The sequence below is a fragment of the Tachyglossus aculeatus genome, chromosome 21 (genome assembly GCF_015852505.1).
Source record: "Tachyglossus aculeatus isolate mTacAcu1 chromosome 21, mTacAcu1.pri, whole genome shotgun sequence".
Classification (NCBI taxonomy): domain Eukaryota; kingdom Metazoa; phylum Chordata; class Mammalia; order Monotremata; family Tachyglossidae; genus Tachyglossus; species Tachyglossus aculeatus.
The window spans coordinates 30,543,117-30,558,808 of NC_052086.1; the positions used below are offsets into that span (position 1 = coordinate 30,543,117).

Here is a 15,692-nt window from a genome sequence, read left to right on the forward strand (position 1 = left end):
GGAGAAACACCTGTGCAATTTTTTTGCAAATACTTTCAGGACCTGAAAGAGAGACTTGGTGCAAAATACACTTTGTCACTATATGTCAGCGCACTCCTCAATAGGAAGAGCAGCATAATACGATGTTAGAGTGGGTAATGAGATTGCGCTGCCATCCTTCAATCTGTAGTTTCATTTAGCAATAGCCGCGGCAGTTGTATGGCCATTTGCATCGGATGGCCAAGCTTCTCGGGGCCAAAGCGGAGAAACACAAAGGAAAGAAATGAAGCCACTGAATGCAAATTTTATTTACAGTTGGCATGTTTATAAATATATATTACATTCTTACAATCTACAATACATTCTAAATAGAGATGGATCTTGATTGAGGCAGTGGTTCGGGGGTGTTGGAGCGGAAAGACCCGGAGAGAGTGACCGAAAGGGAGCGTCGGGATGCAACACATCATCATGGAAAAGATCTAATTATTTAAAACAAAAGAGGAAAAGCCCCTTAAGTCATCCCCAAAGTCCTAGCACGTGGCTCCATGACGTGGCACACTTACGTTGGTCCAAACTGATATCATCATGATTGGAGGTTGGAGGACACTTCCGTTCAGAGAAAAATATCATCGACACTCACAGGATATCAAGTACCTTCAATGAACGAGAAATGCGATCCCCCAATCAGTCAATCGATCACATTTATAGGGCACTTACTGTGTGCAGAGCACTGTACTAAGGGCTTGGGAGAGTATAATACAATAGGGCTGGTAGACACGATACCTGTCCTCAAGGAGCTTACAATCCAGTGGGGATTCCCCTGCCCCCTAGGAAGAAAAGTTTCCCAAATGGTTTGCTCTTTGGGTTTCATTTGACCTTGTGCATGAAGGCGCCTCATTTCTTGCCTCTTCCCACCGTCTAATGGAAGCCCTCAGGCACGGGGCCAAGAAGCACCATCGTAAATACGGCAACTCTTTTTGTAGAAGGGGAGGGGGACAAGACAACCAGTTGGTGTTGAGTTTAGCTTGAATATCACTTACCCTAAAAAGACTGGCTACTTTAGGAAAATTACAACACGAGAACAGTAGTCCCAAGTGAGCCCAGAGGCTTCTGTTTCGTTGGACAGACCTGTGAGCCAAAGCAGAGCTGAGAGGTTTTGGTGGGAGGTGGGGAGGGACGAAAGGGAGCAGGGAATACCAAGCACCCGGCAAACCCGATGAACATTTAAAAAATACCCACAGTGACAAATGGCAAGATGCTTACAGAGTGTCAGGGTTCCTATCGGGGAGTACAAATTCAAACTTGAGAGTCAGACCAGAGGAACTCGCTAAAAAGAGCTATGTTCTTTGAACCTTATGGAAATTCCAGGTCAGGTATATGGATGTTGGGAGTAGATCTCCTCTTAGTTTACAAATTCAGGAAGGTTCAAAATCATCCAGCCACATTGATTTCTCAGCATTTAGTTAAAAAGATAGCTTCCCCTCATTTGTACAGTTGGTCCCTTTCAGTTCTCATCAGCGGCTCTCCCCGGCCGTTTTCGCTTGATCTTGGGGAAATGGTATCAGTTCAAAGTCACTCCTTGGCTGTTGGTGAGGGGCCGGCCTCCACAGCTCCTAGTAATGGTTGCAGGCGGATCCTCTGCTCCTTTTTGAGTGGATACACTTACTTGCAGCGAACCCTTAATTCTACACCTTGTTTTAACTTTTCACCACCCACTGCAGTATCGAACGCTAGAGGCAGGAAGATTGGATGATATCCAAATTCATTTGATTTAAAAAAAAATCAAGAGAAAAGTTTTCTTTTCTGGAAAAGCTCCATGAAAGAGAAGTCTTCTTTATCCCAGGTTTTCAAAATCTCACCACACCCGTTAAGCCTTTACATGCATTTAACTTTGAGCAAGAGTTTGCACATTGGAATGCATGTGCTGGCCAAGGCTCTTGACTTTCCCAACTGATTTTGGGTGGTTTTCTGGGGCTCTGAAGAAGATGCCGGCCCTCCTTTTTCACTGTCACCTCACTTTCCTTTGGGATGCTTTTTGGCCCCACTACCCAAAATTAAAGGCAGAAAGGTGAGTGGAAAACATTGTTCTGGACAGTATAGTTACACATTTTCATGTAACCTTTCCATGTAGTTTCTGAGTTCTTTGCACTCCCCTAGGTCCATGTCTTGGCAAACCCATTTAATATCATCCTCGCTACTCATTAGGATGGAGTTAACAGTGGGGCACCCGTCGTCTGACGAAATGGTGGTGAAGGTGGTGAACTTAACTCGTTTCCGTTTCGAGGTCGGGGAAGCAGTGGGCCCGCTTTTCTGGTCTTCCCCTTTGGTGGCGGTGGACTCCGAGGACCTGAAAACCTGGCCATTGAGGTTCTTCTGAGAGGCTGTACTGAGGAGGAATTTACTCTCCTCAAAGTCCACCCCTCTGTCAATGGCGGTGATCTGTTCGTCTTGAGGGGACGAGAGATTGATGTGATTCTCCAAAAGTTCTGTCCGATTACTCAACCCAACCCAGTCGTGCGAGTGATTCATGCCCTCCTGCTCTTCAAGGGGAACCTGCTTGTGCCTGTATTTCAAAGCGAAGGTCACACAGTTAATCAGGAAGACCAAAATGGCCAAGCAGAACACCCCCAACAGAGCGTACATCCCGATCTCTAAGTCGCTTAGCCCCCTGGATGCCTGACCGAGGTCATTCTCCTCCATGTCCCCATCGCTTCGCGGCAGGTCAACTTGGGCCGGGAAGCTGGTGAAGTCGATGGGGATGGTCTGCAGATGGCTGTCATCGTCTAGAAGGCTCTCCTGGTCTTCCTTCTTCTGAAGGGTGGATCTGTCTGTCGGGTAGATCTGACTGCCTTCCATGCCGTCTAAGGAAGAACTACTGCTGTAGTACTGCCCGTCTTGCCTTACTCTCTCAAGGAAGCTCTTCTGCTTCCTGTCGCTGGCGTGATTTTCTAAGTGAACCCCGGCCCCGCCGAGACCGCTGTCACTGCCGTTGGGGTTGGCTTCGCTTGGGCCAAATTTCACCTTGATGTTGCCCGTTCCTACAGCTAAGACACTCTTCCTCTTTGACTTCTGGCACGACTCACTGATCACCATTTCCACCTTCACCAGTGCTCCCTGTCCTTCTGATTCGGCCACAACCACAGGCCACTTGAGCTTGGGATCCGGGCGGGCGGAGACCACTTTCTCATCCAGGGATGTCACCATCAGGAAGAAGTCGTTCCCATCATAAATATCCAAGGGCATGACTGAACCATCGCTGAACTGGATCCAACAGCTGATGGCCGCTTCCTGTTTCAAAGGAAAAAAGAAACAGGCCGAAATACGCTAATTGAGAAGCTGGCGCCGGGGAGATCAGCTCCCCACTGAAAGGCAGCTCTTAATGAAGGAAAACCTCTCGAATGGGAAAGAAATAAAAAAGCAGGTGCCATTATGGTTAAGACAGAAAATTATTTCCTCGTGGAGTCATGAAAAAAGCCCTACCAGTTTTAAACACTCGGTAATAAGATTTGTTTTTCCTGGAGCTGCTAAAAGAAAGATGCATCCCCTGGGCTAGGCAGTGTCTGCTTCAGCACAATAATAAATTGTATGTCAAAAGGCATTACTGGTTACTGGGATCATTTAAAAATGTTATATATTTAAGTGAAAAAAATATTTATTACATTATTTTTAAACTGCTCTAATACGGAGTCTCCACTTATTACTGATAACAAACCTCAAAGCCTCTAATCTAGCAAAGAAAGACCCCCTGGTACCAGCACATTTTGGGTTTTTGTGTTTTTTTTTTTTTTTTTTGTATTTCTGTTGCTTTACGTTTGCAAAAATAGGTTTGGTACCTGCCAGGTTTGAGCGGGACTGCCGAAGGGAATTTTCACAAAAGCCCGCAATTAAATGGTGAGATAACACCTTGATCTCATCTGAAAAGCTGCCATCCTTGCTCTAGTATCGCAGCAGAATTCTGCCGATCTGAATTCTCACTCAAACCCGGGCTGGAGCAGCAATCTGTTTCTTTTGTCTTTGAAAATCTCCCTCTGCTAACTGGAGTTCACTCGGTCAGGTCAGTTAGGGAAGATAAGCGCCCACAATTTAATGGGATTCTACAGTTTTAACTAAGAGTCTGCTGAGTCTGACATAAATCCTCTCTGTGGGTGTTTATTAGTCTCGGGAAGTTTGGAAGATGCCATACCAAATATCCACGGAAGCCCTCAACCTCTGGCCTCGGCTACTGGGTGAAGCATAACAATTAAACATTGCTGTGGAAGAGATTTGCTCTGAAATTTCAAACGTGTAGCACATACACATAACAATGCTATATGTTTGTATCAGATTTGATAGGTGCTTCTTTAACCTAGGAGAACAATTAGATAGACACTGGAAATGACATAGGCTTCCTGGGACAAATATGCCTTTTCTCCCAGGATCTCTCCATTTTATGTCAAAAATCTGAGTACCACTGCAAAAAAAATCAGAGGAGGAATTCAACTGTAGTCTTGATTCTTGGGAGACAAAATGCCATTAAAACTAGTTCGGGAGCCGACATCCAGGGACTCTGTTTAGCTCCCCATGTCAGAAATGGATTAGCTCACTGGCCTTATTTCTAGCTACGTCTCCATCGATTTCTTAACTCTTAACAGACACGGTGTACTTGATTTTTATCGCCCTCGAAGACAACAGCCCCAGTGTTATTTCTCGGACAGTGTACGTTACTTGTAACCCATGATGAATGAGGTTTGGCCTTGGCCAGAATTCAGATCTGTTTCCTGAGATCATTTACCTTCAGGAGTTTGCTAATTCAAACCAATTGCACCCCGCGACCACGGCACACAGCTGCAACAAAATGGGATTAGTCAACCCCTCGCTAAATGAGCCGATATTGGCAGAATCAATCAATCAATCAATCAGTCGTATTTATTGAGCGCTTACTGTGTGCAGAGCACTGTACTAAGCGCTTGGGAAGTACAAGTTGGCAACATATAGAGACAGTCCCTACCCAAAAGTGGGTTCACAGTCTAGAAGGGGGAGACAGAGAACAAAACCAAACATATTAACAAAATAAAATAAATAGAATAGATATGTACAAGTAAAACAAATAAATAAATAGAGTAATAAATATGTACAAATATATATACATATATACAGGTGCTGTGGGGAAGGGAAGGAGGTAAGATGGGGGGATGGAGAAGGGGGGCGAGGGGGAGAGGAAGGAGGGGGCTCATTCTGGGAAGGCCTCCTGGAGGAGGTGAGCTCTCAGTCCCAGAATCAGCAAGTTGTGAGAAGGCTCCCAGGCGTTGTGAAGTGCTCTAGGGATTTCATTCATTCAATCGTATTTACTGAGCGCTTACTGTGTGCAGAGCACTGTACTAAGCGCTTGGGAAGTACAAGTTGGCAACATATAGAGACGGTCCCTACCCAACAGCGGGCTCACAGTGATGTCCTGAGCCATCACGCGGCTGCAGGAGCGTGGGATTGAGAGGCCCATATATGTCAGCCTTCCAACCTGCCTATTGTCTAGAAAGGGTTTGTGGAAAACTGGGGACAAATGTCTGTATTTTGACTTGCTACCGTGTTGTCTAAAACCCTGGGCTGCCAGCTCTGATGAAGCCGCATCAGTTCTTCATAAGCCAGGGTTGCATTCTTCTGTATTACTGTAGAGTGTATTTATTACTCTATTTATTTATTTTACTTGTACATATTTATTATATTTTATTTTGTTAATCTGTTTTGTTTTGTCGTCCGTCTCCCCCTTCTAGAATGTGAGCCCACTGTTGGGTAGGGACCGTCTCTAGATGTTGCCAACTTGTACTTCCCAAGCGCTTAGTACAGTGCTCTGCACACAGTAAGCACTCAATAAATATGATTGATTGATTGATTGATTGATTGATTCTGGACCCACCCACATTTAGGAAAAAGCATCTTTCTTCCCTTAATAGGGTGGCAGCATGTTTTCATTCAATCATATTGGTTGAGCGCTTACTTGAGGAAAGAGCTTTGAGCTGATAGGAAACCGGGGTTCTAATCCCAGTTTGGCCACTTGCCTGTTGTGAAACTGCTGCAGGTTGCTTCAACTCCTTTAGCCTCAGTTGTCTCATCTGTGAAGTGGGACTTAGGGTATCTGCTCTCTCTACCTCTTTACACTGCGTGCCTGGGTGGGACGAGGAGAGTGCCTGCATGGCTCAGGGGAAAAGAGCCCGGGCTTTGGAGTCAGAGGTCATGGGTTCAAATCCCACCTCGGCCAATTGCCAGCTGTGTGACTTCACTTCTCTGGGCCTCAGTTACCTCATCTGTAAAATGAGGATGAAGACTGTGACCCCACATGGGACAACCTGATCACCTTGTAACTTCCCCAGCGCTTAGAACAGTGCTTTGCACATAGTAAGCGCTTAATAAATGCCATCATTATTATCTGATCATTTTATGTCCACCACAGCGTTTAGCATCTGTAAGCACTTAATTTTCACCCCAAATAATTAGGAAATGCACCTTGCTTGACCAATGCTACATGTATGCTTGCAACCGTTTCTTCTGACACCACATCGCGTTCTATCCCGAGAGATGCCCATTGTCAGATGAAAGTTCCCTAATTTTCCTGATGGGATAAATCCAAAACACAGAGTGAAAAGACACTTTCTGAGAGAACTGGCTCGTCGCTAGAGAATCCCGGAGAACCTAATGGAAAGAGCACAGGCTTGGGAGACAGAGGACGTGCATTCTAATTCCGGCTCCTCCACTTGTCCGTGGTGTGACCTTGGGCAAGTCACTTCACTTCTCTGTGCCGCAGTTACTTCATCTGTAAAATGGGGATTAAGACGGTAAGCCCCATGCGGAACAGCGACTGTGTGCCTCAGTTAACTCATCTGTTAAATGGGGATTAAGACAGGAAGCCCCATGTGGGACAGCGACTGTGTGTGACCTGATTACCTTGTATCTACCCCAGCACTTAGAACAGAGCTTAGCACACCGTAAGCGCTTAACAAATACCATTATTATTTTTAGTGGAGGAGCAAGTAGCCGAAACGTCAGTGAAGATCGTTATTCAAGGTCTAGTCTGTGGTACCGGAGATATCACAAGGCGGCAACCATCAATAAATACGATTGATTGAATGAATGATTGAACCACGGAACACATTTCATACCTGTTTGGGAGTTTGGAGAAGCTCCTGTGCCACCGCAGTGGCAAAGATAGCCTTATTGCTTCCTGTACTCAGCTGCAAAGAAAGGGACAGCCCCGTGACCAACTGGACCCCGAGGTCCGTAATTGTCACCTTCTCATCTAACACGGTCACGGTCTTCTCGGCCAGGATGGCATCCGACAAGGGAGACAGGATCTGAATGACAGAACCAGAGATCAAAGACCTTTAGTCCACATGAAATTCAACGAGGGGAAAAGTCACTGAGTCAGAGTTACTTCAATCAACCGGTCCATCCTCAATCAACCGGTCCATCCTCTCTGGAATCAATCAATCAATCATATTTATTGAACGCGTAATGAGTGCAGAGCACTGTATTGAGGACTTGGGGGAATACAAAACAACAATATGACAGACACATTTTCTTCCCACAGCAAGCTTTCGATCTAGAGACGAGGAATCAACTTGCATCAACCTGTCTTTAACATTGTGTGCATTTTACTCTTAAAATTAATGAGGATGGTCTCATAAATCTTGGAGTGTTTTCCACTGTTCCCTAGAAAACCTGGAATAAAATTGCCTTCCTCATCTCCCTAAAGAGGCTACAATGTTTCCACTTTTTACTACCTGCTGAATTCTTATCGTGCAGTCTTATATTTATCTGGGCCTCTAGAAGACAAGTAAAATAAGTGCCAAAGGAAACAGATATCACTATGAAGGATGAAATTTGAAAAGAAGGTTGTCTGTGATGAAGAAGGTTTCCCTACAGTGAAAAAGAAAGGTCGCCTGAATGAAATACTGATCTCTGAAGACTTATCTTCTGGAGGAAATAGGTGATAATGGTCTGTATATGTCATAACCGAGTTCATTGAAAAGCCAACCTATTGCACTCTTTGAATAATTCCCATTTTGGAATTGCTGAAGATATTGATGGGATGAAATTCAAATGGCTCCTATGCATGTGAAATAAGTCATTATTATTATTATTATAATAAAAGATCCCCCTTCTAGTTTGGGCCCGACAGTCAGAGTTCCAAGGATATGGATGATCCGAATACTAATAAATTGTAAATACACAATGTCGCTAAGGACGAAATCACAGTGGGACGAGGGACACATTCAGTGAATGACTAGAATAATCAATCAATAGTATTTATTGATCTCTTACAGTGTGCTGGACAGACAATAATAATAATAATAATAATAATGGCATTTATTAAGCACTTACTATGTGCCAAGCACTGTTCTAAGCACTGGGGAGGTACAAGGTGATCAGGTTGTCCCATGGGGGGGCTCACAGTCTTCATCCCCATTTTCCAGATGAGGTAACTGAGGCCCAGAGAAGTGGAGTGACTTGCCCAAAGTCACACAGCTGACAATTGGCAGAGCCGGGATTTGAACCCCTGACCTCTGACTCCAAAGCCTGGGCTCTTTCCACTCAGCTATGCTGCTTCTCAGTCAGTCAATCAATGGTATTTACTGAGCACTTACTGTATGCAGAGCACTGTACTAACCGCTTGGGAGACTTCAGTAAAACAGAGGTGGTAGATTTGCTTTATAACAATAATAATAATAATAATAATAATAATTATGGCATTTATTAAGCACTTACTTTGTGCAAAGCACTGTTCTAAGCGCTGAGGAGGTTACAAGGTGATCAGGTTGTCCCACGTGGGGCTCACAGTCTTAATCCCCATTTTATAGATGAGGTAACTGAGGCACAGAAAAGTTAAGTGACTTGCCCAAAGTCACACAGCTGACAATTGGCAGAGCCGGGATTTGAACCCCTGACCTCTGACTCCAAAGCCCAGGCTCTTTCCACTGAGCCATGCTGCTTCTCAGTCAGTCAATCAATGGTATTTACTGAGCACTTACTGTGTGCAGAGCACTGTACTAACCACTTGGGAGACGAGTAAAACAGAGGTGGTAGATTTGCTCTAGAATAATAATAATAATAATAATAATAATAATAATAATAATAATAATAATAATGATGGCATTTATTAAGCACTTACTTTGTGCAAAGCACTGTTCTAAGCGCTGGGGAGGTTACAAGGTGATCAGGTTGTCCCACGTGGGGCTCACAGTCTTAATCCCCATTTTATAGATGAGGTAACTGAGGCACAGAAAAGTTACGTGACTTGCCCAAAGTCACACAGCTGACAATTGGCAGAGCCGGGATTTGAACCCATGACCTCTGACTCCAAAGCCCGGGCTCTTTCCACTGAGCCACGCTGCTTCTCTATGGCCTCAAAGATCTTATAATGTAATACAAAGGAAGGGGAGACTATTTCCCTGGGCTTGGAGTCTTAAAGCCTGGATAGCCACATCATCTCCCTTTAATGATCATTGAAAATTGGGGAGTTCCAATTCGATCTTCCAGCTGATGATCTCAGCTCACCGTCTGAGTAGAGAACTACAGAAAATGGTGTTTATTAAATGGTAAAGATTCATTCTGTAAATTGGAAATGTATATTTTCTTTCTTCAAGCACTTAGTCCAGTGCTCTGCACACAGTAAGCGCTCAATAAATATGATTGATTGATATGACGTTACTGAATACAGTGGCCTGGTGGAAAAAGGCCACTTTTTACATTCTATTTGTTCTGACGATTTTGACACCTGTCTACGTGTTTTGTTTTGTCGTCCGTCTCCCCCTTCTAGACTATGAGCCCGTTGTTGTGTAGGGACCGTCTCTATATGTTGCCGACTTGTACTTCCCAAGCGCTTAGTACAGTGCTCTGCACACAGTAAGCACTCAATAAATACGATTGAATGAATGAATAAATGAATGAAAAGCACGGGCCTGGGAATCACAGGATGTGGGATCTAATCCCTGCTTTGCCGCACGTCTGCTGTGTGACCTTGGGCATGCCACTCAAATTCTTTGCACCTCAGTTACCTCATCTGTAAAATGGGGATGAAGACTGTGAGCCCCACCGGGGACAACCTGATCACCTCGTATCTACCCCAGTGCTTAGAACAGTGCTTGGCACATAGTAAGTGCTTAACAAATGCCACAATTATTATTGTAACTTAAAAGATCTCTCTGTAGAAAGAATAATCAGAGCTTTCTTTACCTAACTAAATGGGACAAATTTCCCCATTTGGTGAGGGGGCTTTCATTTTTCAAATCAACTAGAGTTGTTCCCTCTCAGCACCTCTTAAAATTTCCGTAACAAAGCCACAACAAACTATAATAACTTCTACGTGCAGAGAAGCAGTGTGGCCTTGTAGAAAGAGCACAGGGATGGGAGTCAGGAGACCTGGGTTCTACCACTTGTCCGCTATGTCTTGGGCAAGTCACTTAAATTTTTTGGTTCCTCAATTTCCTCATCTGTACAATGGGGGCTCAACACCTGTCTCCTTCCCCCTTGAACTGTGAGTCCTGCGAGGGATAGCGGCCTTGTCTGATCTGATTGTATTTACCCCCAACAGATACCACATTTATTATTATGATGATGATTACTATTATTAACGATGATGATGATTCCCAAAAAGAAAGGACACTAATCTTCATAATAACAATAATAATAATAATAATAATAATGAGAGTGGTATTTATTAAGCACTTACTATATGCCAGGCTCTGTACTAAGTGCCGGGTGGATACAAGCAAATCGGGTTGGACACAGGTATTTAAATCATCATCAATCGTATTTATTGAGCACTTACTGTGTGCAGAGCACTGTACTAAGTGCTTGGGAAGTACAATTTGGCAACATATGGAGACAGTCCCTACCCAACAGTGGGCTCACAGTCTAAAAGTCTAAAATTTAAATAGGGTTTAAACACCTGTTCTTCCTCCCCTTTAGATTGTGAGCTTCATAGGGGACAGTGATACTGACCGGCTTATCTTGTGCTTTCCCCAGCAGTGCTTAGAATCAATGATATTTATTATGCTCTTACTGTGTGCAGAGCACTGAGCTAAATAATAACAATAATAATAATAACCATTATTATTATGGTATTTGTTAAGCACTTACTAGGTGCCAGGCGCTGTACCAAGCACTGGGGTGGGTACAAGCAAATTGGGTTGGACGCAGTCCCCGTCCCACGTGGGGTTCACAGTTATTCAATCGCACTTATTGAGCGCTCACTGTGTGCAGAGCACTGCACCAAGTGCCTGGGAAGCACCTCAATCCCTATTTTAAAGATGAGGTAACTGAGGCCCACTGTTGGGTAGGGACTGTCTCTATATGTTGCCAATTTGTACTTCCCAAGCGCTTAGTACAGTGCTCTGCACATAGTAAGCGCTCAATAAATACGATTGATGATGATGATGAGGCAAAGAGAAGTGCAGTGACTTGCCCCAGGTCACACAGCACACAAGGGGCAGAGCTGGGATTAGAAGCCTGCGGACTCCCAGGCTCCGGCTCTAGGATTAGACCACGATTCCTAGTTGCGGGCGAAATTCCCAGTCGGGAGCGGCCGAGTGGACACGAGGTGCGGTGGAGTCATCATCATCATCATCAATCGTATTTATTGAGCGCTTACTATGTGCAGAGCACTGGACTAAGCGCTTGGGAAGTACAAACTGGCAACATCTAGAGACAGTCCCTACCCAACAGTGGGCTCCCAGTCTAAAAGGGGGAGACAGAGAACAAAACCAAACATACTAACAAAATAAAATAAATAGAATAGATATGTACAAATAAAATAGAGTAATAAATATGTACAAACATATATACATATATACAGGTGCTGTGGGAAGGGAAGGAGGTAAGATGGGGGGGATGGAGAGGGGGACGAGGGGGAGAGGAAGGAAGGGGCTCAGTCTGGGAAGGCCTCCTGGAGGAGGTGAGCTCTCAGTAGGGCCTTGAAGGGAGGAAGAGTCCTACCTGGATGGTTGTCATTCCAAGCTCCTGCCCAGTCAAAACCTGTCCTCCTTGCAGCTGGGCTATCCTCGGCTCTTCCACTTGCATGAAGTCGTTCACCAGGTCCGTGATGTCCATCTGCCAGTCAGAGCCCAGCAAGTAGGCCAGCGGTCCCCCGGGGTCCGGGGGCTCGGCCACCAACTGGGTGAGCACTCTCACCATCGCACGCTGGTACTGGAGAGCGCAGCCCCGGCCTCTCCTCTCATCCTCCTCCTCGTCATCGCTGTCTCTGGCAGGCCTGCCCAATGGAAAGCAACGGAAACCCTTGGGTCGATTCTCCCCACCGCCCAAGGCAACCCGTGTCTAAACGTGGCGAAAGGTTGAATAAATAATAATCACTCAATCCATAACTCCGTGGGGTTTCCTGAGCACTCACGGGGTGCAGGGCTCTATACTAAGTGCTTGGGAAAGTACAACATAACGATATAATTATAATGATGGTATTCATTAAGCGCTTACTATGTGCACAGTCTTTTAGACTGTGAGCCCACTGTTGGGTAGGGACTGTCTCTATATGTTGCCAATTTGTACTTCCCAAGCGCTTAGTACAGTGCTCTGCACATAGTAAGCGCTCAATAAATACGATTGATGATGATGATGATGCAAAGCACTGTTCTAAGCACTGGGGGGATACAATCAATCGTATTTATTGAGCGCTTACTGTGTGCAGAGCACTGTACTAAGCACTTAGCACTGTACTAAGGATACTAAGGATACAAGGTGATCAGGTTGTCCCACGTGGGGCTCACAGTCTTAATCCCCATTTTACAGATGAGGCAACTGAGGCACAGAGAAGTTAAGCAACTTGCCCAAAGTCAAACAGCCGACAATTGGCGGAGCCGGGATTTGAACCCGTGACCTCTGACTCCAAAGCCCGGGCTCTTTCCACTGAGCCATGCTGCTCAATCAGTTCATCACTCCATGGGATTTATTGAGCACTTGCGGGGTGCAGGGCACTATACTAAGTGCTTGGGAAAGTACAACATAATGATATAACAGATGCATTCACTCATTCATTCAATCGTATTTATTGAGTGCTTACTGTGTGCAGAGCACTGTACTAAGCGCTTGGGAAGTACAAGTTGGCAACATATAGAGACGGTCCCTACCCAACAGTGGGCTCCTGCCCTCAATGAGTTTCCAGCCTAGAGGACTAACAATCAATCCATCCATCAATCAGTAGGATTTATGTGTATATCTTTTAGACTGTGAGCCCACTGTTGGGTAGGGACTGTCTCTATATGTTGCCAACTTGTACTTCCCAAGTGCTCAGTACAGTGCTCTGCACACAGTAAGCACTCAATAAATACAATTGATGATGGTGATGATATTTATTACTCTATTTATTTATTTATTTTACTTGTAAATATCTATTCTATTTATTTTATTCTGTTTGTATGTTTGGTTTTGTTCTCTGTCTCCCCCTTCTAGACTGTGAGCCCAATGTTGGGTAGGGACTGCATATGTTGCCACTTGTACTTCCCAAGCGCTTAGTACAGTGCTCTGCACACAGTAAGCGCTCAATAAATACGATTGATTGATTGATTGATTATTGAGTGCTTACTGGACGCAGAACACTGTACTAAGTGCCTGCGGAGGAAATACAATAAAGTTGGTAGACATGCTCCCTGTCCTCAAGGTGTTTACAGGCTAGTGGGGAGGCGTCCTTACGACCTCATGAATACTCTACCAGCCAGTTCCCTTAAATCAAAGTATAATCTGTCACCTGTCCACTAACCCCAGCAGGAGACAGGGCAATGCATGCCGATAATGCCAAATCTACTTCATTCATTCATTCATTCAATCAGATTTACTGAGCGCTTACTGTGTGCAGAGCACTGTACTAAGCACTTGGAAAGTACAATTCGGCAACAGATAGAGACAATCCTTACCCAACAACGGGCTCAAAGTCCTTAGGCCACTGAACCATATCATGAGCCCGCTGTTGGACAGGGACCCTCTCTATATGTACAGCTGTACTAAGCGCTTGGGAAGTACAATTTGGCAACATATAGAGACGGTCCCTACCCAACAGCGGGCTCACAGTCTAGAAGGGGGAGACAGAGAACGAAACAAAACATATTAACAGAATAAAATAGATGGAATAAACATGTACAAGTAAAATAAATAGAGTAATAAATCCGTACAAACATATATACATACATACAGGTGCTGTGGGGAAGGGAAGGAGGTAAGGTGGGGGGGGATGGAGGGGGAGAGGAAGGAGGGGGCTCAGTCTGGGAAGGCCTCCTGGAGGAGGTGAGCGCTCAGTATGGCCAAAGGAATTACCAAAGGAGAGGCAGTGTGGCCCCGTGGAAAGAGCACTGCCCTGGGACTTAGGGGAGGGGGGTTCCGATCCCGGCTCTGCCACTTGCTTGCCGTGTGACCTTGGGTAAGTCACTAAACATCTCTAGTTTAAACATAAACATCACTAAACAGAGAGCAGCAGCGTGGCTCAGTGGAAAGAGCCCGGGCTTTGGAGTCAGAGGTCATGGGTTCTTCTAGACTGTGAGCCCGTTGTTGGGCAGGGACCGTCTCTATATGTTGCCAACTTGTACTTCCCAAGCGCTTAGTACAGTGCTCTGCACACAGTAAGCGCTCAATAAATATGATTGAATGAATGAATGAATGAAAATCCCGGCTCCGCCGATTGTCAGCTGTGTGACTTTGGGCAAGTCACTTCACTTCTCTGGGCCTCAGTTTCCTCATCTGTAAAATGGGGATGAAGACTGTGAGCCCCCCGTGGGACAACCTGATCACCTTGTATCCTCCCCAGTGCTTAGAACAGTGCTTTGCACATAGTAAGCGCTTAATAAATGCCATAATTATTATTATTATTATCTCGGTCTCAGTTTGATCATCTGTAAAATGGGGCGCTTAGAATAGTGCTTTGCACATAGTAAGCGCTTAATAAATGCCATCATTATTATTATTATGGGGACTCCATACCTGTTCTCCCTCCCACTTAGACTTAGCCCTGTGTGAGACAAGGACTGTGTCGGTCCTGATTATCTGTGTCTACAAGAGAAGCAGCGTGGCCTAGTGGCTAGACCCCAGGCCTGGGGGTCATGGGTTCTAATCCCGCCTCTGCCACCTGTTTGCTCTGTGACCTTGGGCAAGTCCAGTCACTTCCTTGGGCCTCAGTTACCTCATCTGTAAAATGGGGATGAAGACTGTAAGCGCCACATGGGACAACCTGACGACCTTGCATCTACCCCAGCGCTTAGAACAGCGCATGGCACATAGTAAGCGATTAACAAATACCATCATTATTATTACTACCCCAAACTTAGCACGGTACTTGGTGCAGAGTGAGTGCTTAACAAATAGCAGAATTATTAGTTGTAAATGGAAATCTTCAGCATTGCCTAGGCACTTGCATTCAACACCCGCTAGTACTCTGATATTCATCCCACTTCCCATTCCTAGAGCACCTAGGTGCATGTGTGACCTTGGGCAAGTCACTTAATTTCTCTGTGCCTCAGTTCCCTTATCTGTAGAATGGGGATTAAGATTGGGAGCCCCATGTGGGACGGGGACCGTGTCCAACCTGATTACCTTGAATCTACTCCAGCGCCTAGAATGGGGCTTCGCACGTAGTAAGCGCTTAACAAATCCCATAAGTATTGTATCCTAACACTCTGTTGCTTCCCTTAGCAGTAATTAACTTTATTTTCTGTCTCCCCACTTCATGGTTAAGCTCCTTGTGGATA

The 15,692-nt window shown here is 45.1% G+C and overlaps 1 protein-coding gene across 1 annotated transcript in view; it reads right to left on the reverse strand.

Annotated features, from left to right (window-relative positions):
* Positions 1 to 299: 299 nt before the first annotated feature.
* LOC119942890 (transmembrane protein 132D-like) overlaps positions 300 to 15,692 on the reverse strand; it is a 645,325-nt gene continuing 629,932 nt past the window's right edge. The window contains exons 7-9 of the mRNA XM_038763929.1: positions 11,944 to 12,217; positions 7,110 to 7,301; positions 300 to 3,267 (exon numbers count right to left, since the gene is read on the reverse strand). Of these exons, the coding sequence (XP_038619857.1) occupies positions 2,080 to 3,267; positions 7,110 to 7,301; positions 11,944 to 12,217 (1,654 nt within the window). The 3' untranslated portion in view covers positions 300 to 2,079. The remainder of the gene's footprint in view (positions 3,268 to 7,109; positions 7,302 to 11,943; positions 12,218 to 15,692) is intronic.